At 46.1% G+C, this 13,533-nt stretch overlaps 2 protein-coding genes across 2 annotated transcripts in view; one reads left to right on the forward strand and one right to left on the reverse strand.

Annotated features, from left to right (window-relative positions):
- The window catches only part of Gwl (serine/threonine-protein kinase greatwall), a 60,950-nt gene extending 52,731 nt beyond the window's left edge, over positions 1-8,219 (reverse strand). Inside the window, exons 1-3 of the mRNA XM_077690974.1 lie at positions 7,781-8,219; positions 6,503-6,558; positions 1,140-1,243 (exon numbers count right to left, since the gene is read on the reverse strand). Coding sequence (XP_077547100.1) covers positions 1,140-1,243; positions 6,503-6,558; positions 7,781-7,795 — 175 coding nt within the window. The 5' untranslated portion in view covers positions 7,796-8,219. The remainder of the gene's footprint in view (positions 1-1,139; positions 1,244-6,502; positions 6,559-7,780) is intronic.
- Positions 8,220-8,463: 244 nt separating this feature from the next.
- Positions 8,464-13,533, forward strand: part of LOC144150033 (neuroguidin) — a 33,060-nt gene continuing 27,990 nt past the window's right edge. The window contains exons 1-2 of the mRNA XM_077681832.1: positions 8,464-8,655; positions 8,805-8,948. Coding sequence (XP_077537958.1) covers positions 8,632-8,655; positions 8,805-8,948 — 168 coding nt within the window. The 5' untranslated portion in view covers positions 8,464-8,631. The remainder of the gene's footprint in view (positions 8,656-8,804; positions 8,949-13,533) is intronic.

Consider the following 13,533-nt stretch of genomic DNA (forward strand, 5'->3'; position numbering starts at 1 on the left):
CCTTATACAATTCTGAACAGTCAATGCTGGCGGGTAACGTGAATAACGTTCTCAAACTGCACCCAAAAGCGATACTTGAGGTTACATACCGATATTAAAAATAGGCATTGAAAAGAGGCATTTATAGGCACCATAAAAACACCATAGAAGCCCTTCTTAACCTCTAATTCATGCTCATATATGAAAAGGGGGCAATATGAGCGCAAGGAACAAAACAGGCATTCGCCTAAAATCCTGTCTCTAGTAATGACACACCAGCGTCACCTAGCATCACGCGAGCGAGTGCTGTGCCCTCGAGGCACCTCCACTTGAGTACACGATTCGTGCTCATGAACATAAGCACGATCAGTGCTTGTCTGCATGCTATAGGACCCTCACTTGCTGTAGATACACTACCTAGGCACTTTTTACCAAAGCCTCTTTACACCATGTTTTTGAGGCACTAGAATACTTTCAGCTGCGGTATCTCTTGCTTTCCTTTGCCTCTTTTTAGGACACAATGAACTTTGATAGCCCTACATTTAATGTAAGGTGGAAACAGCACTAACTGGCTTCAACGGGAATAAAAAGCTCATTAAAGGACTAGCCTCCATGAAGAAAAGAAGAATTAGTAGAAGATGCAATGCTGTTTCGCGGCCCAGGTGCAAGTTGCAGCACGACCACAAACTAAAATCAAACAGGCACTCACACAGAACAAGGGTTCTGTTCTTACAACAAGCACCCTGCTAGTATTTTTTTTATGCCGACACCACTTCATTCGGGGCCCTTTCAAGTTAGCGGCAAGGCCAAATCGGTCTTCATAAAGCAACTTTGGCACTCACAAGATTTTAAGAGCTCCTGCGGGCCTAAACAAGCCTGCCCAAAAACAAATGTGATTCAAGCTTGGATTGTACAAAATCACTTCAACATGTGAATGAACACACAAGTACCTAGACGAAGCACCTCAAATCAATGCCCCAAAGCAGCATCTGTAGTGCATGTCTCCACATTAATTTGCAAGAGATATGGTGTAGACAACGCAACGGAGAGAATAGACATGAATGAACACAATCTAACTTAGCACTAGTGACACCATTCGCAAAGAGGGAAGGCCTGCGACCATATTCGGGTGCAACAGCCCATTCAAGGCGAATGCTCACCTTGGTCCACCATGTTCTTGTGAACCATCTCCTCTTTCTTGACCACCTTTATGGCATACACCTGTTGATCCTCCGGGTTGTTCTTTCGAGCCAGGTACACTTTCCTGCATCAAGGAAGAAAGGGGTTAGCTTCACTACAGTTAGTTCAGTCAGGAACAGGGAGTTCACAGGCCCTTATTGCTGGATTCATTGGGAACATCGTCTTGTGTGAATACTGCCATCTTCAAATGGGCCATGAAGACAGCACACAATTTTGTTTCACTCAAGACATTTGTTGTTTTATAGTACCCTCAGCACTTGTATGGCAGCAAACGATGCCTTATTTCCCGAGAAATTTAACAATAAAAATAAAATTTCAATTCTCCCACTGCAGTGCATGTTTCATGGTGTCAGCGATGAATATTAGACAGAGTACCTAAAATGTGGAGTTAGTGTGGTGATTTCAAGCAGCATACTAACGCTGAAATCCAAGAGGAGCCGCACAAGGCATTGTCAACTGTGCCTCGTTACCGTTGCCCTTCCTAGGTGGCGCAGTGGTTCCACTCCCACTAAGGCCCCTAAAAGCTGTTCTAGGGGCCTTAGCTCCACCAGCCACCCCTTCCATGCTCAGTTTTTTTTTTTTTTTTACTGGACCTGCCCCATGCGTGCCGTATCAGGATCACGTAAGGGGCAGTGTCACTACTGCCAATTGGCTAGTACCACGTCAGACATGCCGAGTGCATGGGTGTCAGCAAGGGGTGCCCCCCCTCGATCTACAAGCCACACCAGCACTTGCCCCCTACCCCCCCCCCCCCCCCCCCCCCCCCCGATACAACGGGTTTGCACCCCTCAAGACAAAATCCTGCCGACCCTCATGGCCCAGTGTGCCTGAAATTGTCTGCAACAAGGCAGTGTTTCCAAACGTCGACCACCGGTAGTTCTTTATGCGGTGGGTTATGTTCACGTGTTCGTTCTGGACTTCTATTTACCCCCCCATTCTTACTGCGATAAAGCGACTAAGCAGTAAATTTCCAGTGCATATACTTCCTTTTGGAAGTTTATAATCATTTCATTCTGCTGGTCTCAGCCAATTGCAAAAGTGGTCCATAATGCATCATAACTTTAGTGCAGGAAAGCAGCTTCAAATTCGCGCTGCTATGCTGTTTTCCCCGTTGTATAGCTTATTTGAGGAGAGTTTTGGTTAAATGTGGGGTGAGCTCGAACAATGCTTGCATTTTGTCTTCATAGCCCCTTTAAAGGTCTATACAGTGTCGTGAATAAAAATACCGTCCCCACAGCAGAAGTTTAATGCAGACAATGCCAAAAGCCTGAAAACAGGTAGCACTGCTCCATACACTTTTTAGCACTACGATTTGCAAAGCCACGAATGTGGGATTGATGGAGCATTTTTTTAAAACGAACATTAAGGCAGCACGGACTTGCAAATGTAAAACAAATGTATGGGGGATCTCTTGCTGGTGACGTGCTTTTCAAACGCCACAAACCTCAGCTAAAAAACAAAAAAAGGATGCCTCAATACAGGTGTTTGGCTTTGCAACGTTCCGCTTTGCAAACTGACGCAGTCAAAAGATGCATGCAGGTAACGCAAAAGTCTACCGTTCCTACTCACCACTGGCGTGCACACGTGCACACCACACACAAAGCCAGTGGCAAAAATCAGATTATAAGCGCAGTCTGCTTGAAAAAAAAACTGGCGTCAGCTTCATTGGTCAATTGCGCGCATACTTTCTACATCTGCTCCCAGCCAGCAGTACCTTCTGGAAAAGCTCTGCCAGGGGCAACATAGAGGGGCGGGGCTAGATGACAGTCATCGCCTGGGCTCCACCATACAAAGACAGCATCGAAAACCCCCTTTTTGACTGGCTTCCAGTATTTGCGATGAAAGTGAAAGCTAAGAACAGGTTTTCAGAAAGACAACGGTGATTGAGTAAAGTCGGGCCCCGGCTCGCTCGGGGTGCTTCGTGACACCACGAAGAAAATGTCAGGAAAATTTCAGCTTTTATTGTTTATTTCTCAGCAAACAAGGCATGAGAGAGGTACAAAACGCGAGTTTTTCTCAGCAAACAAGGCGTGAGAGAGGTACAAAACGCGAGTTTTAGGTACAAAACGCGAGTTTTTTCAGTTAAAAAACAGTAACTCAGCCTTTAGTGCACCTTTAACTGTAGGAGCGCATGTGCAGTTAAAACGTGGTGGAAAGGGTGAAACGGGCAGCCTTTAAGGGGGACTCGCCTGATCACATTCCTTTGGGACCCACGAATTCATGACCCATGGGCTTGAAAAGCATCGTGCGCAATATAAAAGTTTTATAAATCCATCAAAATGCTCCTAACGGCCTAGTTTGCTTTGTTTAGAAATATTGCACATCTTTGCTGAAATAAAAAATAAATAAGAAATGCATTTTACATGATCTGTTTTCATTAGATGGCGCTAGCGGTCTCCCATGCGAGTTTTATTCGTTATTTCAGTACAGAAGTGACATATTTCCGAAATAAGCAAACTAGGCCGTTTGGAGCACTTTCGTGGATCTTCAAAACTTTTTGTATTGGTGCACGATGCTTTTCAAGCCCGTGGGTCATGAAGTAGGAAGTCTTATAGGAATGTTAACAGGCGAGTCCCCCTTAAAGCAAACTTGCTGAAAGTTAAGTTCATCACCATGCAGGAGTCAGTTCACTTTTTTTTCTTGGTGAAGAAAGTTTCTAAAAGCTCCCAGGCTAAAATATTGTACTGAAGAGCCCGAAGCATAGAATCTAAGATGCTTAGAGCACACAAACGGGGGCAAGAAAAGAAAACACGGACAAGCGCTTCTGATAACTGATGATGTAACCGAAAAAAAAAAAAAATTATAAGTACGAATACAAACGGTTTTAAATTAGGCCGGCTTGCTGTGATGACACATTGAAATTTGCCATACTGTGACTAAGACAAATAATTTTGTTTCATTTGAAACAAAAGGAAGGTAGCTCACTGAACTCCAATCTAGCCCCAAGCGATGCTTTACTCCCCCCCCCCCCCCCCCCCCTCCAAAAAGATAAAATATTGGAAAATTTTCAAATTTTTCGCTACACGTCACCAGTGATAATACAACAAACACTAAAAACAAAACATCAGTTTACTAACTCAATGTTAGCATACAAGTGGTATGACCAAATGAAACTACAAGCACAGTCATATGCCCCCTGGTGGTGGCTTTGGTCAGCAGCCACCAATCCTACAAACAAGTCACTGTAATCTCATAAGGGCTGCACTGGTGAATCTCCACTACTTCACTTGTTTTCGTTATTAAATGAAATTCGGGTGATTTCAAAGATTGCCTTGTCAGAACAATACTGACACCACTTTTCGCATAAACGTTACTCTAATAAGCTACATAGTTAAGAAAAAATGGAATGGCCATGCGACTCACTAGCTTATTTCCCGCACAAGTACCTATGACGTAAATATTCACAGCTGTGCGACTGGCTGAGGGGGGCTAAAGCAAATGCAAGTTAGGCAGGGCTTATAAGCTAGCAGAACAAGCTATTTGCACTTAAATGTAATGCATATTCATTTTATAGCAGTAAGAATGGTGGGGTAAACAATGGAGGTTACGAAGGCACACGTAAACGTAGAAGTAGCAGTGCGTTCTGTTGTTGGTACTGCGCGCACTATGCTTGTTATAGCCACCCAGCAGTCTGGCGCTTTGGGATTGTCTCACACTACACTGGCCGATTTTTGTAAGCGACATTGTCTTACGTTGCCCTGTCTGTCGAGCATACCCAATGTTTCCCAAAACAATACTACAAATCATAACAAAAACAAACCAGGTGTAAATACGGTCAGAAACAAAGTAATGGCAGACAGCGGTCCTGCGCAGTGTGGTGGCACCATCTCTAGGAGGACGGATGGTAAACAAGGCGTTTGATAGTTCACTGCAGATTAAACCGCACACTAACGTTCGCTTGAACGCCTGCTATGGGTACGTCATCGCAGATGTCATGCGACAGATGATTTAGGGGGAGAATCAAAATTTTGGCCTAAACTGTTTAATTACTCAGTGAATAAAGCGTATGCTGGCGGGCAAGTGCTGAGGGCAATACAAAACACCAAGTCCTTTGAATAAAACAAACATGTATTTTGTCTGCATGGCCCTTTTAAGAAGACACAAAGGCTAAATGACTAATTTTGTTTTAATTGGGAAATCGCACTAATCAAAGCTGTTTTGGCAGGTATTTGACAGCAAAAGATGCTTTGTTTGTTTGGAAATAAGTACAGCTGCCATTTCTTTGTCTTGTTTCCCATTCATTTTTATGTGACACAAAAGATCATGTCATGCATCATGAAGAGAAACCCCGTACAAAGTTATTCAAGCATTTCCAGCAAGGCACGTGCTGCCGCCTAAGAGAAACAGTAGAAACTACTTGCGCTTTTTACCAACACGGCGTCTCCTGTCCCATAATGCATATAATTCAAACGTGCAGTGGGACAGGAACTGACACCGTGGACGCTAATCACATCCCAAATACGCCCTCAATGTCGCCTTTAACCAACCTGCCTGTCAGCATGTCTTAGCACAATTTATTGCTTCCTAGTTTGACCTTGCCTAAGCATTCTGCAGCTGGCAGTCAAGAGCTAGCTTCACTAGGCAACAATCATAACCAGTGCATGTGATATCTCAAAGGAGTACTGACACCAAAGTTTGATATAAAAAAAAACAGATATGGTTCGCTTCACAGAGACTCCTTCCTGCCATTATGGGCATCAAATGTCACTTAGAAGAAATTTCAAATTGACATTATTTGCACAGCTCAGTTACTCTGTGATGCGAAGCTACCTCATGGAGGTGTGTGACATACAAGCTTCTAGCCCAAGAAACTCTGGAGGGTCTGTCACTTTCTTCTTAGCAATACGCACATGGTCGGGAATGAAACCGGCAAGCCCATGCACAGCAAAAAGAACACAAAGTAAACATTAGGTGTGGCAAGTGGCGTCTTTCGTCCCGTTACGCCCCGCTGGCCAGTTTCAGACCACTTGAATGTGGCAAAGCTAATCTTTTAATGAACTAGTGGGGAAGAGGGTATAGGCGGACGTGAAACATTGCCTTAGATGCTTTTGAAGCCAGCGAAAAGGCTGGCGGCTTGCTTGGAGATTAAAGTGACATCAGCTTGGCCCGAGAGACCCCCGTACCTGTTCTTCGGGATTCAACAGCCGAGACTATGCCAAGAATGCTGCTGTACGTCGCTATCGGCAGAACATTGGCCTCTCAACTTGCGTGTTATATGGGCTCATCAGAACAAAAAGTACTGAAAGATGCAGATTTGGTGTTACTGTAGCACCTTTTAAATCCGATCTTAAGGCACGTAGCCTTTGTTTTCTGCCCCACTCACCCGAAGGCCCCGCGGCTGATCGGCGCCATTAGTGTGAAGTCGTCAATACTGGGGAGCTGAAAAAGAGAAGCAGAATTGAAACCCATCCAAGCTACTGTAGCGTACCGGTGTTTCATATCAAACCATTGCATAGTTTGGTGATGCCAGTCAAGGTCCTAGGTACAACTGGTGAAAAAATAAGCCGGGGCATCGAGTGCTCACAAGATTCATGTGCACGCAATATGACGTTGCTTTTATGGTGTCGAGACGTCGCAGTGTGTGCCCTTTCATGCCTGCTACCAATACTGTTTCCTCGCTTGCAGCGGATAGGCCGATTAGGTGTGGTGTTTGGCACAAGGAGTCACTTTCTTTGTTCACCACGTCACCAGGTGTTTTTGCTAGCACTTTTTTTTTGTTTACCATTTTAACAAACGGCTGCCTCCCTGCTGACAAAAAAAAAATGCTCTCTTAGGAGCATACCGATGAGAATATATGTTGCATGTGAACACGATCTTTCAGAGAATTTGCTCGCGTATAACGAGCACGAAAATGGCGAAGCGTCCTGCGCAGTATATAGAAAATAACAATGCAATGTGCCAGCAGCGATAGATCCTAAAAAATCAACAGAAAAATCTCGCAGCATGTGTTAGCCCTCTAATCAGAGTAAAGCAAGCCGCAGACGCGGCACTATCACCGTGCCCTCCAGAGCTGTGGGCATGACGGTTGTGATTAAAATCTTGCATATTGCTGCCTAGGGGAAGCTATTTATAGGAACCCTAGGTCGTGATCCAAGAAAGCGACTCTAGTGGCTAACGCCGCTGTGATCAGCTTGTCCGAGGCAAAGGAAGAATGCACACTGCGATGTCTCCACACCGAAAGTGCGCCGTCAAACCGCGCGGCGATGCGTTTTGCAACCGCTTGCGTGCAATGGCTTATTTTGTCGCTTGTCGCGCAGTTGCGCTTTCAATACTTGCACGCTGCAGAAGCACCGCCGTGTGGATGGCTTGCACCGTGACCGCAATTAGGCCAAGAGCACATGGCTCTTCATGCATGTTAAATTACATTATCACAATTCAGTATTTACTGTCAAACACCATATGCTTTTCAACTGGTTCTATTTGCGACGCAGACGTGTGCATGTTCGGGCGCGCCGATTCAAACCTGCAGTGTGGGGTCAGGTCCGGAAGCAGGGTGAAAGCTCATGCCGTAACACTGCGCCTTTTCATCGCACCAGTGAGGTTTTCGACACTGGACGAGGCTTATTTGCTCGGCGCGAACATGTATCTCGAAACCGCTTACCTTAACGGTGGCCATCTCAGACGCGGTTATGCCAGGTTACACTTCGCCTGTGACCCCGGTGCCTTCACGTCGTACCGCGCATACTGTCAAAGCCGCCTGTCCAAACGATAATAATACGCTACCGTTGATCAGACATCACGAAGCCTGCGACAGCAAGTCAGACACTCGAGCCGACGTTTCACTGGCTGGTAAACTGCCGAACTCGGATGGCACGGGCCACGCACCACGATACCGCACTAGCACGCGTCGGAGCGCGCCGGGGCGCTTTATCCTCAATAAACCACACCGGTACGCCGGTACGCACCAGACGTCTTCGATACAGTGGAGCGAACTCTTAATGAACGGTTTCGACAGTTTCGATCCGTTTTAAATTCCTCCATGGTTTTAAATGCCCCGGCATGACGTAACAAATCGACGAATAGCCAAGTCCAACGTTTTTGGCCAAGTTGCAATCCATGTGCAATCCCACAATGCATCACAAAGAATAGGGCTCAAGCTGGCTAAAATAAGATTATCTAGAATACTTGCTCAAAAATTTAACAATCACGTAAAAATAATTTTTGTTTATGTCTTGAGAACAGGTCACCTTGACATCGATTGTGAGTTTTATTGTTTGGAGGCCTAATACCGCTACTCTTTCGCTATGCTCTGGCCACCCTGTAAACACTTTTTATTTTGTTTTTTTAGCTACCACGTGCGCGGACCGCGGCGTCCAGCAAACGTTGGTTGTAGCCTTGCAGCTGGAGTTGCTGCTTGTTCAAAATCCTGCCTGTTCTGTGCTTATTCTTTTTGCCGGCAGCACTAAGTTGGGACCACACATAGTTTACTGACCGTACTAGCCTTCCGCAATCATGGCAACGGACGCCAAGTTGGAGGTAAAAGCTATCTACTTTGTTGAACTGCATGCATAGTATTTAACAAACAAGAGGTGCCTGCGTTAGCTCGTCGGTATAACAACGTAGTACACTCGAGCAAGTGCTGTGTTTACTGTATGCATGCCTCTGGTCTCTGTTTTACTTTTCAGGCGTCATTCTCTGCACCACCTGTGACCGAATTGCCAGAATTCCTCACGCTTCTCGACAGTGTTAAGGACAAGGCTTCTGCTGTGTCAGTCGCCCTGAAGAGTGTGGTATCTCGGGCCAAAAAGGAGAAGCAGAACAATAGCGCGGTATGTACTTTACAGCTATTTGCGAAAAACTGGTACGCGAGGAATTGGTGTATTTTTATAGACGATAGCGGAACGAATTTTTGTGAGGCCTTCGGTCTCTGGCTGTTTGCACGCACAGGCTGGTGGGCACCTGGCTCCTATGCGTTCGTCCACATCTCCCGCGTTCCCGTTACTTCTGACGGCACCATTACAGGCGCGGACAGTCATAGAGGTAACACGGAGCGCGTGGCTGCGCTCGGCGGATCTTGTAGCACATGCGGAATCAGTGCCAGAGGCGGAGATAATAATAATAATAATAATAATTTTATTTGCAAAGTCAGTGTGCCCACCCAGGGGCGTGCACGGCTAGGCAGAAAGGTAGAGACCCTTACGCAGGTGCGCCTGCTAGCCCGCCACTGAGTGGGTGGAGGGAGCGTAAAACGCGTTGAATAAATAGACAGGGATTGGAAAGAAAACAAACAAACGAAAAGACGACAACAGAGACAAAAAAATGACAGCAGAGAGATTGTAGGAACATACACGAAACGCAGGAAGAGAACACGCAAGGACACACGGAGAATAATATAGACTTATAGTACATGGCGGGGCGTGGAGGAGACTAGGAGGCACTTGACAGAAGGAGGCGTGCATACGAGCGACACAACTCTAAGGATTCCTCTCTGCCACGGGGCAGAGGCTTGCGCTGGCTTGCCGGCAGTGAGAGGAACCCTCGTACAGCAGCAGGAACGAGGGACGTGCTATGCCTAGCAGTTCGTGCACGCATCAGTTGGGGTTGGCCAGTGCGGTTGCTCACGCGCACCTGCGAAGACAGGAAAGTTCCAGACAGGGAGCCATCAAAGACGCGGCACAGGAGGCGAACACGGCCAATGTCCCGGCGGTAGGCCAATTGACGCCACTTTGCAACCACGAGCCTCTCCTCGTAGTGTAGACGGGCTGCAGGACCTGTGGAACGAGGAGATGGCTACGCGTCGTCTGCTGCAGTTCTTCCCACTTCAGAAGAATAGACATTTGGGCGAGTTGGTATTGGTTGAAAATCTTCGAGCAGCGTGAAAACAGACACAAGGGGAAGAAAATGACAGGACGACGCTGTACTCGCAACTAATTTTATTGAAACCACATAAGTACTACTACCGAAACCCGCCTGCCCACACATCATGAAGCACAGCAGATTATACATATCTCAAACTGACTGATCAAAAAACAAAACTTCTTTCTCGTGCAATGCTATCGATGGTTCACTAATGCACAAATCACCTCTTTTTCTAATGTGGAATGCCTCAATGATTTCTCAAGTTCGCTGATTGCGATGAATCGAAAGGATGGTGCTATCTTCAAACAGTGGAGCGCACCCGTGTTCAGAACAATGCGTAGTGATATGTGAATTTGTCTTATGTTTTTGTGTTCTAATAATCTAATATTAATACAACGACCGGTCTGACTGGCATAAACGTGACCACAGTCAAATGGAATTTGATAGATAACACCCATTTTACACTCGAACTGGGACCTGTATTTAACAGTACAGCTTTTCTTTTTAACTCCGAAATCAGCATACGCCAATCTTCTTTCTACATGACCACAAATTTTATTTTGGGCTGAAAAAACATTTACTCCAAAACGGCTAGGTACATTCCTGAGACTATGCAACAATTTGTGCTTATACAGAATTACGGCAACCTTTTTCTTTTCGCAAGGCTCACCATCCCTCGGTCCTTTGGAAACCAATTCTTTTATCCGCCTAACAAGCTTCTGCGCTGTTGCACATACTCCAGAAAGCCTGCCATTCTCAACCACGCCAGTTGTGCCAATAAACTATCTGAAACCTGGAGTGGAACTTCTTGTGATACCCATTGGCATGAGAATCAGCTTTTTACGGTTCCAGCTGTTTCGGTTTTTTCTTTTTCTTCCTCCATGTTTTTTTAGCCTTGTGAGCCTCGTCTTGTAAGTGGCTAGCTGTGGTAGCGCAACGAATGCAACATTGCAGTTCTTGTTTTAGTCGTTCGGTCTCGATTTAAGACGCCGAGGTTACAGGGCTCAGCTCCTGCTGCCTAGTTTGTGCCGTCGTGGTGTTATTCGTGCTTCATTACCGTGTTGCCGTCTTCTAAATTCGGTGGCTTGTAAGCACTCGTGAAGTTGAGGCTTCTAGCCTCCGTGGAGATGCAATTGCAAGGACAAGAAAAAAAAAAATAATAATAATTGATGCATTTTGTAGTGCACAGAAACTCATTGTTGCCAAATCAACTTTGTGAATGCTGTGCCTTTTCTTGCTTTCTGAAAAACGATCAGCTACATTCACCTTCTAATGCTTAGAGTTCCATGAAATGCCATTAAGAGTGTGGTACGCACATAATCTCTCTCAGTTAACGGAACTCCTGTTAAACAGAACTAATTTTTCCAGTCCCTTGAAGTTTCGTTTATTGAGAGTCTACTGTACCATATTTGAAACCTTCCTAGAGTTGCCACCTGACCGGTTTTTTACACAGCGGGCTGGTTGCCGGTCTGTGCCTGAATCCGGCTTGCATTGGCCGGTTTTCTGGCCATTGTGCCACGATTATTTCTTTTTTTTTCGTCAATATTCCTTTTTTAAGCGTCAATACAGCAACTGCAAAGAAAAATGTGTTGACAAGCTGCCCAAAGACACTCGAGGAGAGAAAATACATGGCTGAGCACGATTCCTGAGGTGGAAGGGGACCCAATGGAGAAACAACACAACAAAACGCTGCCGGTACAGTTAGCTAGCGTGGTTACTTTTCTATGCAAAATGTTCAGAGCAATAATCGAAATCTCAGGCACTTTCAGTACAAACGTTATGTTGATTTCTCTGTAGGAAAAAGGTACAATAAACGGCATTGCATGTCAAAAAATCATGGCGTCTTTTTTTCAACTCAAATTCAACCTTCTATTCCCCGAAGGGCTGGTTTTTTTCTTCGGGGAAAGGTGGTAACCCTAAACCTTCCATAGGTGTGGCTTTAGCCTTCAGTTCACGCATGAAGTACCAACTAATAATCAGCTGCAGTTTTTAGATGTGAAGCTTAAAGTGACTGACACGCACTTGTGCTGGCTCCGTGTTCTGGTATGTATGGTGGTGACACCGGTGCCTGAGCAAGTAGCACCACCTCGGGCCACCACGGCAGTAATTGGATGTTGACATCGCCAGCGTGTTGTACCTGCACTGCCCGAACTACGGTGTGATGAGTGATTGCTTGATCCTGCGCACTCGTTTGGACGTTTTAGAGAGATAGGAAGTATTGGAAGACTTTGGAAGTATTGGAAAACTGCAAAACGTGGTTGCCTACGACATGCCGCAGATGAGGTTTACTGCATCTGGGAGGGTCTAGTGAGCGCAACGGATCTGCCCGATGCTTCCAGCAATGGTGTGGGCAAAGAACAGGTGCGGGCTTCAGCTTTTATTTAAAGGCGGGTACATTGAATGGTTGTGAGTCCTGTTGTAAACATGCGGTTCATGCGTCACTGCATTTTATTAAGATTTAAGCGAATCCAAGTGAAACAGTCACAGCAAGCTGCACGTGCAAGGCCGGGTGCCACGGCTCGTGTAAACATGTTGATTAACTTGCTATGTTTGTCAACACATAACTTTGAACACCAGACATCTACTTCCCACTTTCATCGCCAGCATTAGCGCCGGTGTTTCCTCTGTCTGAGTCAACGAAAGGTTAGTCGTATGGGGTTGGCCGCGATATCTGTGTCGAAGCAGCCGCCGCTGCAGCACGGGCAGGAGGGGCTCCGCACGTACACGTAGGAAGGGGTAGGCAGCGATGAGCACCGTAATACAGAAGAGGAATCAAACATATAGAATACTATAACATAAGTGTAATGTGATAATAAACTGCTGGGGTAGGAATATGCTCAGCAAGAACAACAAAAAAGCCAGACACCATCACTGCTCCAAGGTAATGGGCACATTTATGACCCATTTGTTTATCCTGTGGCGGTTTCCTGTGAAATCCCAGCAGCTTCGTGTCGACCCTTATTTCACCTCATATTCCGTAGCACGCAAGGAAGATTGCTGGGGTGTATGCTGGTGTGCTGTTTTTATTCCTGTCGAAGTTCGCTTTGCACATGCGCATTTCCGCGGGCACTGGCTGTCACAGGTCCCCACCGAAGATAAAAGCAGACATGCACAAAAACAAGATCCCCGAGTATAAACCACGTTCACACAAAACAGCATAACAAACGCTAATGGCCCGAAGTCGGTCGGCGTTGTTCACTCTGCACGTCGCACTGTGCGGATTCATCGCTGCAGTTTTTTCGCTTCATTTCAGAGGAATCGAGAAAAATTATTTTTCTGGCAGCCTGCTCGCGGCATTTCAACAGGATGTTGTGGGAGGCGTAGACCCAGCTGCACACAAAATTACACATTAGTATAGCTCGACTTTTTCGCACGGGCTGCAGAATCCTGGCCCCGTACCGCAGCTCCTTCGGGCTGACCAACATGATACATCCGATTCTTGACTGTGCCGCTGTTTGGCGGCGGTGCGGTCGCACTCGGAACACCAGCACATGGAGCCTATAGCCCGAGATCGAAAAGACCGATACTAAATTTTGATTCTGCGCACTCAAAGGT

This window comes from Haemaphysalis longicornis, unplaced genomic scaffold, assembly GCF_048455015.1.
Source record: "Haemaphysalis longicornis isolate Haplotype H1 unplaced genomic scaffold, Haemaphysalis longicornis Haplotype H1 scaffold_1, whole genome shotgun sequence".
In the NCBI taxonomy this organism is placed as follows: domain Eukaryota; kingdom Metazoa; phylum Arthropoda; class Arachnida; order Ixodida; family Ixodidae; genus Haemaphysalis; species Haemaphysalis longicornis.